The 21,317-nt window shown below is 37.7% G+C and overlaps 1 protein-coding gene across 1 annotated transcript in view; it reads left to right on the top strand.

Annotated features, from left to right (window-relative positions):
• LOC111139282 (potassium voltage-gated channel subfamily H member 5) overlaps positions 1–21,317 on the top strand; it is a 270,461-nt gene that overhangs the window by 43,536 nt on the left and 205,608 nt on the right. Inside the window, exons 3-5 of the mRNA XM_022491521.1 lie at positions 446–552; positions 5,310–5,438; positions 15,998–16,113. Of these exons, the coding sequence (XP_022347229.1) occupies positions 446–552; positions 5,310–5,438; positions 15,998–16,113 (352 nt within the window). The remainder of the gene's footprint in view (positions 1–445; positions 553–5,309; positions 5,439–15,997; positions 16,114–21,317) is intronic.

Genomic DNA, 21,317 nt, shown 5'->3' with positions numbered 1-21,317 from the left:
ATGTCTGTTTACTAGTTTACTAGTTACTGTTTACTAGTGATTTGTAGGCTCAGGAGCCAACAGCAAAGTTTATACTTTATGTAGTTACTTACAGTCAATATTCTACGATAACTGAAATCTGAACTGTGCTGTTGGGAAACTGGTGTTATTTAACTAAACCATAATTACTGAAAATCATGCCTATAGGAAGTATGTAGGTTGATGATTCTCTCTCTCTGTGTGTGTGTGTGTGTGTGTATTTGAAATAACTTCTAAACCTAGCTCCTAGCAAGAAGTTTAACAGTCATGATTAAAACATTGTTTTAATAATTTAGTTTGTTTTGTGGGAGCAGCATTTAATTTTGTAACTATATTTGAATACTCAATCAAAAGAGACAACTATGTGATTTTATGTAGCATTTGAAAAGCAACATAGAACTGAAGTGGATTGTTTGTTTTTTCCCAGTTTTATGTATGGAGAATTGACTGACAAGAAGACCATTGAGAAAGTCAGACAAACTTTTGACAACTACGAGTCAAACTGCTTTGAAGTTCTTCTGTACAAGAAAAACAGTGCGTATCTAAATTACCAATAAGAAGTGTCAGCTTGGTAAATGTTATGTTTTGGTCAGTGGCTGTTGAGCCATAGAGCAGAGAGAATATCAAACTTTGTCCTTCTCTTGGCAAAAGCAGGGGGTGCTGATGAAATCAGATAGCAGAACTAATTAATGATTCTACCTATGAAAAGCAACCTTTTGAGGAATGGCAGGAAAATATGATGCATTTTAAATATGAGTTGTGTGTGTGTGGTGGCGGCAAAATGTTCTATAGTTAATGATCATGGTAAAGATCCTGTAGTTACATTACAGCAACTAAAAATGATAGAGGAATTCATTCATTTCTTGTGGTTAATGGAAAAGGCAATTGGTATCACTGAGTATGTGTGATTCCCTTTCTACATGTTCATGGCTGATGTGTGTTATTGACTTGAGGTCTTTATGAATATGGCCTTTTCCTAGACTGACTCTTTTGTGTGGAAGGCCAACAGAAGTTTTTCCTACTTTTAGAATAGGCCATTCACCTCTGGTAAATTTGTATTGGTTATAGTGAACTGTTCTCTAGGATGGAATTTGTGAATGATTAATTGTCCATTATATGTCACATAAGATCTCATGATATAGAATGTCTTCTAGAATTTGGAGGAAAAAACCAGCCAAACAAAAAACAACTAATGGACTCCACAACAAAGTTTCCTTTCTAATTTGTTTTCTTTGGCTAGTCGGGTCACTGACTTTTGTTTCTTTTCCCCAAGTTGACCTTTTTTTTTTTTTTTTTTTTTTTTTTTAGTGAACAGTCACTTCACAAGATGGGTCAATTTATTTCATGTTAATGACAAATGACAGCAAAGCAAATTATCATTTTTTAAAGATTTATTTATTTATTTGAGAGAGAGAGAACAAGAAAGGGAGAGAGCATGCGTGGGAGGGGCAGAGGAGAGGAATATCAAGCAGACTCCCCGCCGAGCATGGAGCCCAACGTGGGGCTCAGTCTCATGACCCTGAGATCATGACCTGAACTAAATCAAGAGTCAGACACTCAACTGACTGTGCCACCCAGGCGTCCCAAAGCCAATTACTATCCTCAGTGGAACTGGATGGTTCCTAAATTCTTCCCCAGTTTGGGAAGCATTTTAGCTTCAACAGGAAGCACTTGCTCCATGTTCAGAGCTGGCTGGATTTTTTTTTTTTTTTTTTTTAACAGCATAATTCATCCTCTCCGTCTTAGTCAAACATTTATTCACTATAAAATATTTAGACTTGAACTTAGATTTCTCTTTTTATTAACAGACCATCAAAGAGATAATCATAACCACAGGCATTGCTTTAAAATTAGTGCACTTGGTAATGGGAATGGTGGTCTCTAGTGGTATTACTTATGAAATACCTTCTCATTTCATCTTTCATGTTACAATCAAGGCCAAGGAGGTATTTCTCTTTATTCACAGCCAAATGTCTTTTGGCTTGTCACTTAGAACACAGTCCATTCTGAATGATCTGCTCTGGCCTCTACCAGAGAAAAGTCAAGCTTGAGGAGTCCTCTGGGTCTTTCTCACCAGGTACATGGTGGATACATATGGATACATATGGATACATTTGGATAAATTTGTATTAGAGTCATATGTCAAAACCCTATATCCTTTTCATATAGGGTTGTTCTCCTTTGAATGACTTAGATATGTGCTCCAAGTTTAGCAAATAATTTAAGGATATTCCTTATTACTAAAGTCATTTCACTTTGACGCTAGGGAGAATAAACAAATCTTTGCCTGATTTTAAAGCATGAGAACCAAATTCATAGTTTCTGAGTTTCTTTAAAATACCTTTGTTGGGGGGCACTGGGTGGCTCACTTGGTTAAATGACTGCCTTCAGCTCAGGTCATGATCCCGGGGTCCTGGGATCGCATCCCACATGGGCTCCCTGCTCAGCAAGGAGCCTGCTTCTCTCTTTCCCTCTGCCTGCCACTCCCTCTGCGTGTGTGCTTTATCTTGCTCTCTGTCAAATAAATAAATAAAATCTTAAAAAAAAAATACCTTTGTGGAGATTGTTTTCCTTACATCCTTTAAATCATGTTAACAAGAACTTAAATTTTACATTTCCAGAAGTTTCCTTCCAAGGTGGTATTTTGCTTTTTTTAAATGTTTTGAAATTCTCTTATTTGCATTGAGTTTTTTTCATTAATATGAAGGATGGATACCATTTATGTATTTTAGTGGAGTTCTACTACACTTAAAAGAGCTTTAAAAAAATCTTGTAAATTGTTACCTGAAGGTTCTTGAACATCAACTAAAAAAAGTATGTTCTTGTAACTTTTTAAAAATGTTAGAAAAATTCACATGTCTATAGGTATGTTTTGGGAATTCCTGAATGCTAAGTCTTCCTAACACTTCATTAAGTAATTAGCTTAAACAGCATTTTGCAAATGGAGGGATTGAGATACCTGATTTAACATGTGTCATCACTGATATTTGTTTGTAGGCTCTATTTTTAAGGTGCATTGCTCTGATTAGCAGGGAACTATTTCTACTGTTGAGAAGGAAGCAGTAGCTCTGGGCTGATGATTTATATGGGTCTTTCTGCCTACACAAAGGCACATCCGTGATAGCCAGGGCCACCCAGTTAATCAATGCCGAGGCACAGCCCTGAGTTTCCACCTACAACTGGCCTCTCTGCCTAACCCTGTCAGACCTTCTGCTCCCTTGATCCCCCAAACCAGAATGTGGCTACTTTACCAGCCACTCAGCAAATACTCTGCCTACTTGGGAATCTGACCCTGTAAATCTACTTGAAAAAGATCTGCCTTGACATCTGAAAGCAGTGTTTTAAAAAAGCCCTGACTCTATGCTAAAATTTGAAAAGTTGCTCTTTTCATGGAAGGTGCAAAATGTAACATCCTCTCTTTTCAGATTTTTAACAGACCTTGGAAAATGACTTTTTAATGCCCTTTTCTCTGTTTATGACTGGGCTGCCTCAAGCTCACTGTGTTGGAATAGCTATAGGCCATGTATCTGCTAGCACGTGTGCCTGGTAATTTGTAGACCTACGTATATCACTCACAGTTCTTGGGTACACTGTGTAGAAGAACAAAGAATAGTCCTCTCTGGGAGATAGTGTGATAGTTTTATGAGATTGCTGGCTTACCCAGTGATCATTTTGGAAAGGGCCATGTTTTCACAGGCCCCAGGGTTGCAAAGGATATGGTTGTCAAACTGAATATTCTATAAACACCTCCTCTTTCTAATTCTCTGATTTCTTGAACCTGGTAGTTAAGCCCTCTCTTCTTGTCTAGGTTCCCCACTGTGGTGACATTACTTTGTGATTTTTTTTTTTTTTTTGCCAAAGGTATGAAGGTTTTTCTTTTTCTTTTTTTTTAATGAAGGTTTTTCTAATTTGGTTTTCGTTGCACTGTTAACAGGCTATCAACTCTCATGTAGAAACTATTAATAGTTTCATATTTCATCCCCCAAATCCCAAACCTAATGAAAGCCTTTGTCTTTAAGATAGAAAATTTGGAGAGGCTTTACTGCACTATGGCTTGGAAAGAATATAATGGAAAATGTGTCTTCTTGATTCTGATGGAACATTCCTTTGGTGTTTTATCGTTTAATGGATAATTACTCCTTTGAAGGCATTTCTTGTGTCTTTAAATATTTATTGTTTGAAATAATGCCAAATCCTGGTTTGTCCAAATCCAAAGCCTTAAGTGCTCTGAAACTCCGTTTTCTGGAGTCTGCAGGAGCCATTGTTTAAAGAACATAGTGACAGTGCAGAGGATCATAGGGGAAGGGAGGGAAAACTGAATGGGAGGTCATCAGAGAGGGAGAAAGACCGTGAGAGACTCTTGACTATGGGAAGCAAACTGGGGGTTGCTGGAGGGGAGGTGGGCAGGGAGATGGGGTAATTGGGTAATGGGTATTAAGGAGGACACATGATGTGATGAGCACTGGGTGTTATATGCAACTGATGTATTATTAAAAAATGAAGACTATTTGAAGAAAGGCAAAAAAAGAAAAAAAGAACATGGCAACGGAGTCAAGCCTTGTTCTTTGAGGGAAGGAGATAGGAAGCGGTGGCTCATGAAGACACCTTAGATCTCAAGGGCTACGGGCACGTCTTTTTTTTTCCCCCTTTAAGGTTACCTTAAAAGCTTTGGGTAGAGCTCTGTGTACAGCGGACACCAAGTGTTGCTGACATCTTCTCTCTCTGATGTGGGGGTGCTGTCAAAGGCATAGAACCATCTTAGAACTCTGATGAGAGAGCCTTGAGGTAGGAATAGCATTTCAAAGGCTCCTCCAAGAGGAATGCTTATCAGAGCATCAGGGGTTGCTGTTGAAGTCAATCGGAAACATGCCTCAAAGTGACAGGAAGAGAGCAGCATGTAGGAGGGGTCACACATGATGAAACTACGAAAAGGAAGTTGGAGAGAGCAGCGGAGGTGTAGGGACACAGACCTAAAGGTCATGCTGGTGTTACTTAAGTTGTGACCCTGCCCTTGTGCTCCTGCATGGTGAAAATGTCACTCTCAGCTTTACTTTCACATTTTGATATTTTGGGTTGAAATATGTTTATTAATATTTGAGCAACTAGTAATTGATACAAAGTTAAAGGTTTTCTGTTGTTGTTGTTTTTTAAATTATGAAAACAGTTAAAATACTGTTGTTTTGGTGCTTGTTCCTGGCATAGCAGTTGGCAGCTAAAGAAAGACGGGAGGCAGGAGACCAAATCATTGCTGTGGCTATGTCACACTCTCTTGTCCTTTCTGTCTCTTACAGGAACCCCTGTTTGGTTTTATATGCAAATTGCACCAATAAGAAATGAACATGAAAAGGTGGTCTTGTTCTTATGTACTTTTAAGGATATTACGTTGTTCAAACAGCCAATAGAGGATGATTCAACAAAAGGTAATTTGCTTTTTCTTTAACTTAACTTTCCTTTCCTTTTTTCTTTTCTTCTTTCTTTCTTTCTGGAGAGAGTAGGGGAGGGGCAGAGAGAGAGAGAGAGAGTGAGAAAGAGAGAGAGAATCCTAAGCAGTCTCCATGCCCAGAGTGGAGCTGATGTAGGGCTTGATCTCATGACCCTGACATCATGATCTGAGCTAAAATCAAGAGTTGGTTGCCTTAATTGAGCCACCCAGGAGTCCCAACAAAAGGTAATTTTCAGACGAATGGCCACACTTAAGAATTAGGCTATTAAATATATTATTATTTAAAAATACATATTACTAAGAAAATACATTATTATTTAAAAAAAAAGCATAGGTTGAACTGGAAAACAAAATTTTACTGTGTGGTACTTCTTTTGCTTTACATTCATGCCAGTAATTATCCAGAATTAGTTTTATTCAGTCATATCATTTGAATGGAAATAGCATGGCTATCCAAAGTAGAATTAATAGTTAACTTAAATTATAATAAGAGACAGTAAGATAAGGTATAGGGAAGGAATGTCATAGAGCATTATTAATTCAGAATCAATAAATGGGAGTTTCGACAACTTCTACCAGGATGAGCTTTGGAAACAAAATATAACAACCTGTGAGAGGGTTTGGGTGAAGTCCTTTTAACAGCACAATTGATTAGTTGATTGAATTCTGTTGAGTTGATTAGAGATTGATTAGTTGACTTTTTTCAGATTACTTTTCACCCTTATTCAGCTGTGTATTTTCTCTTGGGTAGATGCTGTTATAGTATGTGAAGAATAATTTTCTTATCAAGAGAGTGGCTGGCAAAATGCCAGCATCCGGAATGCAGTCTTACTGACTTTAATATTCAGGAGGAGAGTTAGAGGAAGCAGTAGTCAGTGGCATATGCTTTTATCGCCTTTTCTATGTAACTAACTCATATTTTATTCTCTCCAGTTATGTTTAAATTAAAAACTGGTATCTGATAAATGAAGAACTTCAAATACTTTTAGAAGTTTTTATGACATGTTGTTTTTAATAATCTCAGGAGACTAAAAATGAAATCTTCCTCTTTGCATTTGGCATTGCCTTTTCTTACCTCTTTAAAAAAACAACTGGCACAAAAGTTTAATCTTTTCTAACTGAAATCGTAATTGTAGACAAATTTTATAGGCTTATTCCTTACATATGAATTCACGTGTATTATACTTGGTCAGTTTTTGGTCAGTTTTTGATTAGCATCAAGTTGTAAGAGGGAAATTTTATAATGTATAAACCGTTTAAAGTATAACATGGAATGATTTACTTGTGAATGTTTCTGAAAATGTGTACATTAAGTCATCTCCTAGAAGATTGAATATTCACTTTTGGGCTCATTCTACCTGTTCTTCTACCTTTACTCATAGACGCAGTGTCTAGAAGGTTTAGGATGAATTGAAATACTGTTTTAAAAAATAGAATAGTCTTCTAATAGTATTTAGGTTTAATGCTTGTTTGTTTTAAAATTCAAGGTGCTCCATACAGTAGCAGCAGAATTTGTGTTCTCAAGCTTATATGGAACATTCACTAGATAGATCAAATTCTGGCCATAAAACGCACTTGACCAATATAAAAGAAAAGAAATCTTAAAAGGCATTGTAGGTAGACCACAATCGAATTAAACTAGAAATCAGTAACAGAAAGAGAACTTAAGAGATCTCCAAATATTTAGAAATTAACCTATTTCTAAATAACCCAGGGTTCATAGAAGAAGCCTTAAGATAAATTGGGAAACTATTTTGACTAACTGAAAATGAAAATACAAGTAATCAAATATATGGGATATAACAAAAGTAGTGGTTAGATCAAAATGTATGTAACGTTAAATGCATATATGAGAAAAGAAGAAAGATACAAATTTAAAAACCTAAGCTTCCACCATAGGGAGACAAAGAAGAGCAATTTAAGTGAAAGCAAGCTGAAGACAAGAAATAAGAAACCTTAGAGCAGAAATCAATGAACTAGAAAATAGGAAAACATTAGAGAAAATCATTACAGCTCAAAGCTGGTTCTTTAAAAAGATCATCAAAATTAATAAACCTCTAGCCAGGCTAACCAAGAACAAAGGGAGAAGGCATGGATTAACAATATCAGAAGTTAAAGAAGGACCATCACAACTCATCTCAAGGACATTAAAGCATTATAGAGGAATATTTTGATCAACTCTGTAGCCACTGAATTGATAATTTAGGGGAAATGGACCATTTCTTTGAAAAACAAACTGCCAGAACTCAGGAGAAATAGATAACCTAAATCATCCTATATCTATTAAAAATAATCAATAATTAATAAACTTCCAAAATAAAGAAACATCAGTGGATGTTTTTGTTTTTCATTTTTGGCATATCTACAGTCTTTTCCAAAAAATAGAAGCACAGAGAACTCTCCTCACTCGTTCTATGAGACCTCATACCAAAATATTCTATGAGACCTCATACCAAAACCAGAAAAAGACATTGCTAGAAAAAAACATTATAGATTAGTATTTCTCATAAATATTCATTTAAAGATACTCAACAAAAGTTGAACCCACATGACAACCAAGTGGGATCTATTCCGCACATACAAAGGTAGTTTAACATGAAAAAATTTAAACACTGTAATCTACCATTTCAACAGGCTAAAAAAAGAAAGGATCATATCATCATATCATTTGACATAGAGCAAGCATTTGACAAAATCCAACACCCATTCATCGTAAAAACTCTTAGCAAAGTATGAATGGCAATCTCAACTTGAAAAGGAACATCTATGATAAACCTACAGTTAACAGCTGACTATCTTAAAGTAATATGTTTTTCAATAAAACATAAATAATTGTTACATGATTTGTGACCTAACATATTTTCTTCAGATGAATTTCTCTTGCTTTCACACTGAATGACAGTAATACTGAGTAAAAAGCTTTCGTGTCACATCTTTTCCCTTAAATAATATTTATATTTATGTTTACCATTGAATATTATTTTCTCTCTCTTTAAGTGTTTTCTTGACACTGCTGAAGTTAGGGAGAGTACCGTACATTCTCAGTTTTGATATGCTGAACATCAATGGTGTCAGTATATGTCAGTCTATTTATGGAAACTGAAAGTTGGCAACATTTTATAGTGAGATTGGGGAAAAGGTGCTAATAATTGAGTTGACTTTTATTTCTCAAGTTAATGCCCTTCCATTTATCTGCCTACACCTCCATCTTTGTATTCTTACATCAGAATCTCAGGGTTCTTCATCATGAAGATCTCTTAAATGCGTATCTTGTTCTTAGGAAAAAAAAAAAGGCATTTGAATAAACTCCAAACAACTCAGACCATTTCATTTTGAATGATATGCTTGATAGGCATGTAGATTAGAATTTGCAGGGAAAATCAGACCCCATTGTGAAAAGCATTAGAGAAGACTATCTTTTCAGTGCCAGAATTGGTAGAGGAAGAGCTTATTTTATTTTAAGATTTTATTTATTTATTTGAGAGAGAAATAATGAGAGAGAGAGAGAGAAAGAAGGAATGAGAGGGAGAAGGTCAGAGGAAGAAGCAGACTCACTGCTGAGCAGGGAGCCTGATGTGGGACTTGATCCTGGGACTCCAGGATCATGACCTAAGCTGAAGGCAGTCGCTTAACCAACTGAGCCACCCAGGCACCTGAGGAGGAGCTTATTTTAAATAGGCTTTTATTTTGAGACTTTTCCACATCTTTCAAATATATAACAGATTCTGAAAAAGTATTGTATAATATAACTATGAATGCTGTATATGAGCTGCTTTCTATTAGTCATATGAGCTATAAAATTAATATGAAAATTCAATAGAAATAAAATATGACATTAAATCCTATTTCTGTCCTACTATCTCTGTGAAGGTAGAAGTATAGGAAAGTATGTTTGGAAATCTTGGCAGAAAAAATGTGTCTCTCAAATTCTTAGGTTGAGTTAAGGAGACCATGGAACTTTTGAGAAAGAGCAGACGAGATTTCATGATAACACTATAGTGTCAAAATGATTTAGGTCTGGAGCATTGAATTGGGAGATGATAGATTTGCTTTTAATTTAACTCTGGATACCAGAGTTACTTAACATGAGCCTACTTATGACTCTTGTAGGAAAATGCTGTTTCCCTTGTTTATCTATTTTACTGATTTTTTTTTTTTCCCTCAACCAAAAATTCTTATTAGACATACAGAGTGGTGCAGGCACCTTGTAGGTCCTGGAGATACATAGTTCCTTCTCGTTCTAATGGAGACGAGGGAGACAGATAAGTAAATATATATTGGAAGTTTTCTTCTGATTGTTCTTATCTTCTCAGTAATATAAAAAACATGGTTATCAGGCACCTGGGTGGTTCAGTCAGTTAAGCATCTGCCTTCAGCTCGTGTCATGATCCCAGGGTCCTGGGATCGAGTCCCACATCCTGCCTCTGCCCCTCTTTCTGTCTCTGTCTCTCTTGAAGAAATAAATAAAATCTTTAAAACAAAACAAAAAAATAAACATGGCTATCACCTGAGAGGAAGGATGGTGAAGAAATGTTGAAGGCGTGGTGAGAAAGAAGTAGGTATGAAATGGGAATCTAAGAGGGTGGAGGAGTGAGTGGGCAAAGGGAATTTGGAGCTTTGCTGAGCACTAAGGTCTGCTTGGGCTAGTGATCATGAGTTCCACTAGCACCTGTGAGCATAATTATGTGTTTTGCTCTAACCATGTTTAGTCAAAAGTGTATAGATGAAGAGGTAATGAAGAGTTGGATTTCACCAGAGTTGGGTTTGATAAGGTGAGTGAATTGAACAGAATCAGGGCAAAGGATCAGGGAGCTGAGGCTGTTGCAAGGGAGGAGATACGAGGTGCTTGCAAAATTTTGAAGAAATACTTAGGTAATTGAGTTCTACCTGGAACACAAGAAATAATATTTTAAGATACAGAATAGGCAAGTGAATCCATACATTAGCAGGCTAGAACGGGACTTTTAATCCCAATGCAAGCGTATTTTTACCATCTCTTTCCTCCCTCTCCCCCTTCCTCTTCCCCTCCCCTTCCTCCTCCTCCTCCTTCAGAGTTAGAAGACAATTTAATAAATTTGATGAAGGGCATCTGCAAATATATCTACAGAAATGTCATGCTTAATGGTTGAAACATTGAAAGGTTTCCCCTTGAGATTATTAACAAGGAAGCAGTGCCCCCACAGCCACTGCTATTCAGCACTTTACATTTGACCTTCTTAATGTGAAAAGGGGCCAGTTATTAGAGGAAGGGCCCAAGTCCTTCGAGGATTTGCTGTGGTTGGAATTGATCAGTTTCCTACTTGATTTGGTATTTTAACCAAGAAACTCAGATACATGGTTCAAAGACTTGAGTAAACTGGCTAATTCTGAATTTTATTTCTAAATTGTACCTGGGTTAGTAGCTATAACAGGATGGCAGCCAACCAATCTGAGTGCACCTCTTCCTCATAATGAATCTTACGGTACCAAAACTTCATTCTACATTGATTTTTTTTTTTCCCCTTAAAAAGAATGGCACTGAGTGATGTCCATGATACCTCTGATTTCTACCATGATGGATGGTAGTAAAAACCATGGAAAGGGAAGGAATCCAGTTTTGATGGAGTAGTTACTGTATGTCAGGAACTTTACATTCTTTATTGCTCTTCCTTATAATTCTGAAAATTAGTATCATTATATCCATTTTACGGTTGAAGATCCTGACATACAAAGTGTGACTGATTGCCAGTGCCATGTTCTCTCTACTGCACCATACTGTCTCATCCTTTCCAGTGGAAACTTATTATTGTGGTTTGGCCACCCCAACACCCTGCTCTCCTTTTTTCCTACAGCAATTAAGCACAAGTCGAGAACGCTGATTCTGACAGAATTGAATTGCTTTGAACCAAGAAATTTACTGATAATAATTTAAGGGGGCAAATAATTTTTGTTATCTTTTGTTCCTGGTACTGAAGTCTTGGAACTATTGCTCAGATAATCAGTCAATGGTACCTGATTCATCATTTGTGATAATACAAAGGGGAAAAATGACAGCCAAGAAATCCATTCTGTTGATTATCCATATGTGTTCTCAAAAAGAGGGCCAAAATCTCTGCCTGTTTATCCTGTACGGATATTTTCAAACAGATTCCAAAACTGCCAAGACACTCAGAGTGTGAAATACTCTGTGCCAAATAGTTATGTCATCTTCATGCCAATAATTGAGACAAAAAATTCTTATAGAATGAAGCTAACAGCAAAAATAGCAACCTTCCCCTGTGGGAAGCCAATGGTTTTCTTTAGAGAGGAAACAACAGATGAAAAATGAGTAATTATGCCATGTAGTCTCTTTGGCCAAGAGTATAATTGTTTACCTAAGCTTTTCTCGTATAGATTAGAATCTTGTGTTGCAGTCTAATAGATTGATTTAACTGCCTCTGTGACTTCCTCTTATTTTTAAGATGAGGCAGTGCATGACAGAGAGGTTAATTGCAACCCAATAGAGCTAAACTAATGTTTTATTAAGAAGGAGTTGGCATCCTGAGCTTTTAGGAGAACAAATGTTCTCATAATTCCATGAACAACTCATAGAGCAAGTATTAGGCTCTTCATATTCAGCTGTCTGTTCACATTACCCTGTATCGACCACATCCAAGAAACTTCAGCGAACTGTGTTGAGTAATCAGTGACACCAGTGAGGTCTCTGTAAAGGTGAGATCAGTAAATGTATCGCTGGGGAAAGTTAGAACTGCTGATGTGTCTTTTCTTCTCTGACCTAGACAGCATGGCTGCTGAACTTCTTCAAAGTGTGACCGTATAGTGGGGGTTGATGACGGACCAACTGAACTAATTTAGTTAATAATGTAGGCCATTCCAGATGTGTCCAAGGACACAAGGGGATAGGCATAAGGAGATTCACTGGTGGTGGTGTTAGGGATAGCGAAAAATCTAGACACTACTTAAATGTCCATGAATAGAATATATGCATGATCAGAAAAGAGCAAATGTCTAATACTTTGAGATGATAAAGGTGCAGGCAAGAATCAGTGCTGTAGAGGTGGGTCTAGAGATGGAGGGACAGAAGGGAAATGGAGGGCTATCGATCATGTTTCTTATGGGTTCTGTTTATTCAATAGCATTTGACAAGGTACTCTGCTGAGAGTGAGGAGAAAGGGGTGCTCTAGCGGTCTTGAAAAAAGATGCTAACTGTTTAGAACTGAGGACTGTAAGAAAGCCCGAACCCTAGCCACGATCCTAGGAAATGAGAGAACGCATGCCATTTGATGATTTGTATTCTTCCGTGTGTCAGTGAATTTATTCCTTCAATATCTTTTAATTTTTTTAAAGTATTTTCTGGATAAACCTTATTTTACTCTGGGAATAAAAATGGGCTTCTTACTAAATCTGACACTTGGATGTACTAAGATGTGTAACATCACTTGTCTTAGGAAAAGGAAGCTTCAATAAATATAACATTGCCTTGTAAGTTGCTAGAACTATTTAGTGCAATTATAATACCCAGTCAAAGTAAGAAAGAAAAATGATCACAGCAAATATTTCAATTGCCAACATTGTTACTGTCATTTGAAGGCACTTTTACCACTTTTACCCAACAAAGTAAAACCATACCAAACCCAATGATGATAAAACAAAATGGGGCTTATTTTAGATCTGATTTTTAAAGTAACAAATAAGCCTTAATCAGTTAGTTAATGGCCTGTTTTAGGCCAGGCCCTGATCAAGTGCTGAATATGGAGAGAAGAACAATAGTGAGAATGGATGACATGTTAACAACTTGCGTTAGTGTTGCTCGTGCCATGTGAGGTATGTAGCTTATGGTGTGCAAGCACAGAGGAGGGTACTTCTCTTATGAGTGGATCAGAGAAGCTTCCGGAAGGAGATAGTGCTTTAACTGAGTCTGGAGGTGCCAGTAAATTGTTGGCTAGACAGGTGGGGCCAGGAGAAACATTTCAGGCAGGCAGAGTGATATAGTGCATGAAGCCTGGAAGTACTGAATATCATGGGATGTACAGAGAATTCCTAGCAGATTTAGTTTTAATTTTGAATTTATTCTTTTTTAAATTTGCTACTGATTTTCATAAGGTTGCAATACAGAGTATTTATGAAGACGTAGAAGGAGATGAATGCAGAGCAGACCTTTGGGATCAGAAACTAAATCACCTGTATACCAAGGATATGCAACATTATCCTGGAGGCCTCCAGGGATTTCTTAGAGAGTTTGAAATAGGGGAAGGGCGTGGGCCACGTGTGTGCTTTAGAAAGCACATTGGCAGCAATGGAGAGAGTTGCTTGGGGAGTATATGGTCAGAGAGCAGGTAGAGAGTATAGTCTTTTAAGATGCTGCCTCCTAACTTAGATGGAAGATGATATGCTCCTTGACATATAGGGATGGAGAGAGGAAATTCAGCTTGAGTATTTATTAAAAAGTTATAGACTATAAGGCTTAGAGATGACTGGATATGTGGATGTGGAGATAATAGTGAAGGAGGATGGTGAATTTCAAGTTTCTGATTTGGGCGACAGAAATATCGTGGGCCCATTCACCAAGTCCAGGAATGCACGAAAGATGCAGAGTTGGAAATGGAGGGAGATGATGAGATCAATTTTGGGCATGTTGAGTGTGAGATGCCTGTAGAATATCTTAGTAAGAGGTAGCTAATGGCTGGTTAGATACTAGATAGGTCTTGTGCTCAGAAGAAAAGTCTAGATTGGTGATATAGATTGCATATTTGTCTTTTACAATGATGTTAAGTTCTTGGAGAGTTAGTGGCATATCTGGTGGGTTTTTTTTTAAATTAAATTTATTTATTTTTTTTAATAAACATATACTGTATTTTTATCCCCAGGGGTACAGGTCTGTGAATCTCCAGGTTTACACATTTCACAGCACTCATCATAGCACATACCCTCCCCAATGTCCATATCCCCACCACCCTCTCCCATCCCCCCTCTCCCCCAGCAACCCTTCAGTCTCTGGTGGGTTTGTTTTGTTTTGTTTTTGTGTTTTTGTTTTTTTTAAAGCACATTACACAGGGTTAGTCTTAGGGTTACCTTCCCAAAGGCTAACATTTTTTTTTTTCTTCTGGTCACTAGTATAAAGTCCATTAATGAAGAATTAAGGGCCTACTATCAACTGATGCCAGTTTACTTATTTTCTAATCCACTTGTTGGATACCATAGACAGAGCTGAATTGGTGGGGAAACACAAAGCTTAACTGAAGTCAGAATTAGCCTGAAGAATGTTATTAAAGTATGATGTCATCTACCTAGTATAGTTTGAAAGACATTTGACAGGTGTCTGCCCAGGATTTCTTCCTTCATCTTTTGTCACATTGTCTGAAATTTCATCATTGCCTTTACAGTCATTCCTTGGGACCATCAGGAGTTTTCCTTGTTAAGGCATTGTTTGACAGATAATCTAGTTAGGGACAATAGCATAGAAATTATCAAAAGGTCTTAATGGAATCTTGAATAAATTAGAGTCTTTAGGATATCTAGAGAAAGGATAATTGAGATAGGACTGGAGTATGGTTAGTTTTGCTATACTTATTCACATCTCCTTGACAGTTCCTTGAAATTAATTATTTTAATAATGGAAATTTGAGGCCTCAGAAGAAATTTCTTTCTCATTAAATTCACATCCCTTTCTCCCAGAAGTTAAAATTACTACTCTTTCAGAAAACAATATTAGAGATTCTTGATATTTAAGGAAAGATCTTTAGATTATCACTGTAGTTGTTAAGAGAGAAATAACATTTGTCAATGTAACAAGAAAGATGGAAGTGTGGTATGAACCGTAATAGGTGAGATTTGTCAAAATTGGGCTTCATTTTCTTATGCATATCTATCTCCACACAATGCACAATAGAACTGTTTTCATTAGGCTGTTCTACTAGATGCCCCCCACCCCCAACTTTCAGGGGCTTAACACAACAGAAACATGTTTCTTGCTCACATTACAGTCCAAGGCAGGTGATCCTTGGCATATGACAATCTCCCATGCACTGATTCAGAGCTTTACCTTTCCTTGGGGCCTGTTGTCACTCGCATCCAGCTGGTAGAAAGAGGAAGAAAGTGTAAAGAAGTCTTATTTCCTTCTTATGTTGCACATGTGCATGAGTAGGAGTGACCCACATCACTCCTGCTCTTATTCCATTGATGAGAGCTAGGGACATGGACATAGCTAGATGCAAGGAATGCTGGGAAGGGTCTTCCTGGCTGGGCAGCTGCATTCTGGTAACAAGTCTATATAATTCAAGGGAGAGCACAGAATTTTGTGGGCAGCTGTACCTTGGCTACTGAGATGATGTAATAGATATGAGCAAAACACAAAGGTCATATATAGAAATTGCTCATTACTTTATAGCTGCACCTGAAATGTCATGATGTCTATGCAGAAATAAAATGCTTTAGATTGATACTTCTATTAGTTTTGGATGTTATGTGATTTCTGAGATCCTTTGAATATTAGCAAGAATGTTGGCTTCCATATTCATTATATGAGAAAAACTGAGACTTTCTCTCCTTTCTTTTAAGGTTGGACAAAATTTGCCCGATTGACGCGGGCTTTGACAAATAGCCGAAGTGTTTTGCAGCAGCTCACGCCAATGAATAAAACAGAGGTGGTCCACAAACATTCAAGATTAGCTGAAGTAAGTGGGAGACTAGCTTTCCTTCCCAAGATGGTGGGTGTGGTACATTTTTTCCCCCCAAATGATTCAATATAGATATTTCTGGTTATTATTTTACAAGTACGTATCTTCTCATTATCTTTCCCCTATGGAATTACAGAAATTTGAAATATATCTTTTTATTTTCTCTTATTTTTGAAATGAGAAACTAGTTCATGACATCCCAAGTGGTATTTGTAGAGGGTGAGGTTTTCTTTGAGTAAATGAGATAGGAAGTTCACTCATCTCATCTCTTTATGTATGCAGCACACACTCTTTGAGAGTTTTCTCTGTGCCTGGTACTCTTTAAAGGATGTGAAGACCAATAAGCAATGGGCTCTACCATCAAGGAATGAAAGGTCAAGCAGAAGAAACTGATAATAGGATGTGATAAACAGAATGTTAGGGTGTAGGGGGGAACACACACAAGAGCATTTACCTAGATTTGGGGCTCTAGGGAGGCTTACCTGAGTGAGATGACACCTGGGCTGAGTGAGTCTTGAAGGAAAAATACGAGACATGGGTAAAGAAGGGCTGCAGGTCATTCCTGCCAGGGAGACCGGCATGTGCAAAGGCTCAGAGACGAGAAAGTCTGATGACTTTGAGTATCAGTTCAGTGTGGGTGAAGTCAGGTGAAGGAAACTTTAAAGTGATAAAGAGTGAAACAGTGGTGGTTGATATCCCATGTGCTAGGGAAATGATAGGAACACATTTGTGCTACCGAGAAACCTCTCCAAGGGAGATTGGTCCCTATGGTTTCCTTTGCAATGCCATGTTTTTCTTGTATTAATTTAGAAACATGATTCTAAGAAGGGGGTCTATAGATTTCACCAGATTACCAAAAGGGATCTGTGGTACAAAAATCATTAAAAACCTAGTGGCTGTGTGTTGAGTGGGTAGATAGGGAAACTAGTTAAGAGGACTTAAGTAGTAAATCAGCTAGCCTGACCATGGCTTTCAGCAAGGAACCCCAAAATGGAAGTGGGCAGATAGCAAACACTCCAAGATTAGAGTCCACACATTTGTTGATAGGTAAGACTTGAATATGAAAAAGAGGGTGAGTCCAAGACAACTGGGTAGATAGTGCTGTTGGCTAATAAAATGGCAAATATAAGAGGAGGAGGAGAAGGTTTAGGGGCAATGGTAATGAGCTCAGTTTGGGGCATATTAAGTTTAAAGTGCCTGATAGGAAATCCGAGTAAAGATGCTGCAAAGGCAGAGGGATTTCTGGGTCTGAATTGCAGGCCTTGGTGCCATAGGACTAGATGAAGTTTCCCAAAGAAAGTATATTGAAACCAGAGAGAAGAAGAATTCAGGACAGGACTCCAGGGCAGCTAGAAGCTTTGCTGTTCACATGTCTTCTGTAGTCATCCCTTGTCCTCCTCGTGTGAATGACGCCAAAAGCTAACTAAACTACAAAAACTTGGCTGAGCACAGAATGGGTGGGTGCTCACAGAATGTTCTGAGGTAGCTTACGGAAGAAGAGAAAGATGAAATTCAGTATTTATGTTCATCAGTTTGCTCTGCTGGAGAAGAGTGAGTCGGAGAGCTCCAGAGTAACTTTCTGAACTAGTGGCAGATATTAAATATGGTTTGGAGAGGGTTAGGAAGTAAAGTATGTTCCTTGAATTTGGAGGGCTCTGGTGTTTTTCTTGGACCATCGCTAATGGGGCACTTAGAAGGCTTCCTGCTCTGAATAGTACTGTTAGCTTGAGGAGAGATGAATACTTGGATGTGCAAACATATTTTTAAAAGTCCCAGTAAGATATTAACATAATTAAATATTAACTACTACTAATAATCACAATATTTTAAAAGACAATATGCAATCAGGACAAGATTTAAAGCAAGCTATTAGATACAACTTCCTTTATCAATAATGCTTGTTATAAAGTACTATTTGGTTTTCAAGCTTTCTTTTCTGCCTTGAGTTGTCCTTTTTTTCCTACAAATCACACAAGTGGAGGGGCTTATTTCTGTGACTGCTGTCTTTTATAGTCATGATTACTTCTGGGTCTTAACAATACCTTATTCAGAGTTATTCTCTTTTCTGTTGCACAACTGGGCAAGAATGAGAGGAAGGAAAAGAGAAAAACTTTTTAACTTAGTGCCCTGAAACACTCATTGGTTTTTTTTGTTTTTTTTTTTTTTTTTTTTTTTTTTTTTTTTCTTCTGCATCAAGTGGGAAGTTTCTTTCCCCTCAACAGATTTTTTACTTTTATTTTTGAGGAAATTTCACTCCTGTTTCTTCCCGTCTGATTTTGTTTTAGTTTTGTATCACTTTTGGATTATTGATAGTTTCTTTATTGGTCATCCCTAATCACAAAACTGACTCAGACACAAAACTGTTTTCTGTCAGCTCATAGGCTTGATTTTAGAGAACATGAAGAAATAATGAGATTCTCAAAAGATATTTTGTCTACATGTGCTCTTGGTCCAAGAGTTGTGACCCAAAAGAAGGAACAAGTTAGCAACAGGATATCATTTCAAAAAATGTTACTCGGAGTCATATAATGTGTTCAACCTGACAATTTGGATTTGCTATTCAAGTTCAGGTTTGCAGTTTTCCCAAGACCTACAAATTTTATTGCAATGTCATTGGCACACCTACGTTTGGAACCAGATCCTGGTTTCAAAGATCCGGGTGTCTCTGTAGGCAGTTCATCAGTTATCCGCAGGAACTGACATCCCGCAGACTGGCTTCAGCTGCTCACTTTTACAGGGGTGGAGATATATATCTGTAGCAATATCATGTCCATGGTCCTGATTCTGTTAGTGTCAATGCTCTCAGATATTCAGAGAGAAGGAAAACGTGTTTGGTTTGGTACAAAAATACATCAGGAAATGTGTTTTTATCCCATGCCACCTAAGGCTCATCACTTCTCAAAGTACAAGTGGAATAGCGTCTGTAGTGAGATAGTGAAGGATTGTTACTCAGGGCTTTATAAAAGCGCCCCAGAGTCCAGAGTGAAGATTAAAGTCGTGCTCTGCATATGAGAGAGATCAAAGTGTAAGCATGAGTATCCCTTTGTGGCAGATGCAATGCTCCTTCCCCTCTTTCTTGGCCTGGGCCTGCTTCTCCTCCTCCTCCTCTTGTAGCATTTCTGGATCCTTTTACATATGCAAGTCACTGTCTGAAGAACTGGGTCCTGAATGTTTAAGGAAATATAAGACAAGAGTTTTACCTTGGACTGTACATTATAATCACTCAGGAAAGGTTTTGGAAATAAAGATTGCATAAGATGAATTTTAATTATTGTCAGGGCGGGGGGCATTTCTAGGTATGTGTATATCATCGTTTAAAAATTTTCTCCAGATGATTCTCATTTGTAGCCAGATTTAAGGGATACTAACCCAAGGGGTGGTCCCATTCCATCTCTAGAGATGACATTGTACATCCTGCCAGGGTGCTGAGCAGGGTCGACTTGTCTGTAAGCAGTGTGTGGGACCACAGCATTTATAGGGGTCCATGGGGTGTTTGAATTTCTATTAACAGTAGGAGGAAAAATTGAACTTTTAGGTAAACAAGTTGGATTTATAATATTTATTCTTCTTTGTAACAATGCACTTGTAAAATGCAATTTTTATTTTGTTTTTTATGGAAAAAGGGGTCCAGGGAGGCAAAAATGCCTAGGGCCCATGAAGGTCATAAATGCACCCTGGCACTGAGTTGATTTTCTAAGTCTGATTTCTTTGTGCTTCAACTATAGGCTGTGTAAATATAGATGGTAAAATATTAACATTGACTATGAAGAAAATTTTCATGTTGAACTCAGTGAAATTGGAATGGATAGACCAGTGGCTATAAAGAGAAAGAGAAGCCATGATTATGTATGATTCTGTCTACATAAAGCTCTATCCCAACACGAAGCTTACATTCCTGGTAGGAAAATTTGTTGCTAAGTAATTTAAGACCTTATGGGAGAAATAAGGCTGGGATACTGATAGTGAGGATGAATACATAAAAATCTTTCTAAATAGTTGTCATAGCCCCCAAACAAAAAACAGTAGTTAAAATACACAACTAATGAGAATACTAGTGATGTTTTTCACATTTCAGATATTAATAATGGGTATTATATACTTAGTTTTCAGTTACATAGGTTCCATGCACAAGAGAAACTTTTCAGGATAATCCTCAAGTTTCAAGAAGTGCTAGTTTTGTTTTGCCTTGTGGTGTTTGAGTTATGTGCTAATAGGCATTTTTGTTTATATCTATTCTTATATTCAGATATTTAATGCATTTATAACTTTATGATAACTTTTTGACTGCTACCTTCTGGATCCTATTACTCCCAGAGACACTGAACACTTGGGTATATAAGATGACAAAGCTGCTGGAAATATTTATCAAAGTCCCATTTATAAACTCCTTAACCCATAGGTTTACTCAGCCTTAGTTTCATTGATGGCATGGAGCAGAACTCTCTGATTCATTCCTTCAACTTCTTTTCACAATTTCCAAGGTCCAGGTTCTGGAAAGCAATGCAAGATCTGTGTTACTTTTGCCCAGGGCTGCCCAGGCCTCTACTCTTGCTCTGTCATCTGCTTTTCCCCTTCTTCTCTTTAGTTAGACCTGCTTAGAGTAAGTCAAAGTTCATATCACCTTGCAGTAAAATTTTTCTGTTGGTCAAAAAGGTATGGAGAAGCAAGCCCGAGTATTTAGCAGTTTTTTTCCCCCAAAGTGAATATGTGTCTGGACAGGAAACACAGTTCTATAAGTGTGTTCTATAAGTTCTATAAGTATTCTTCCTTCTGATTGAAGGGAGAATAGGAAAAAGCAGGCTATAACATTTACGACCCTGATATCACTATGCCACTCATTGGGTCCCTTACTGAGTCCCAGTCAACAGCACGATCACCAGCATTGTGGTCCTGGGGTTCGGGGAGGACATCAGTATCAAAGTTATGCTCCCTGAGGTGCTAAATATGTGTGAAGAATGGATAATGGTGAGTTACCCACATAACTGTTGGACAGTCAGTTAGAGATGTGTGATTTTAGGCAGGGTTGCAAGTGAGTGTACAGAAAGCAATCTCAGAAGTGATGTCCAGCAGTGCCGTGGATCAGTGTTGGTGCTGGAGGAAGTCATCAAGAGGATGTGACTGCTGGCTGATCCCAGAACTGAACCCAGGCAACTGGAGACTCCTCATTCCAGTCCTTGGAATGCACCCTCTGCCCACCATTC

The sequence above is a fragment of the Enhydra lutris genome, unplaced genomic scaffold (genome assembly GCF_002288905.1).
Source record: "Enhydra lutris kenyoni isolate GAN:26980312 unplaced genomic scaffold, ASM228890v2 scaffoldscaffold4, whole genome shotgun sequence".
NCBI lineage: Eukaryota > Metazoa > Chordata > Mammalia > Carnivora > Mustelidae > Enhydra > Enhydra lutris.
Note: the sequence above shows the minus strand (reverse complement) of the source record. Positions and strands in the feature narration are given on the sequence as shown.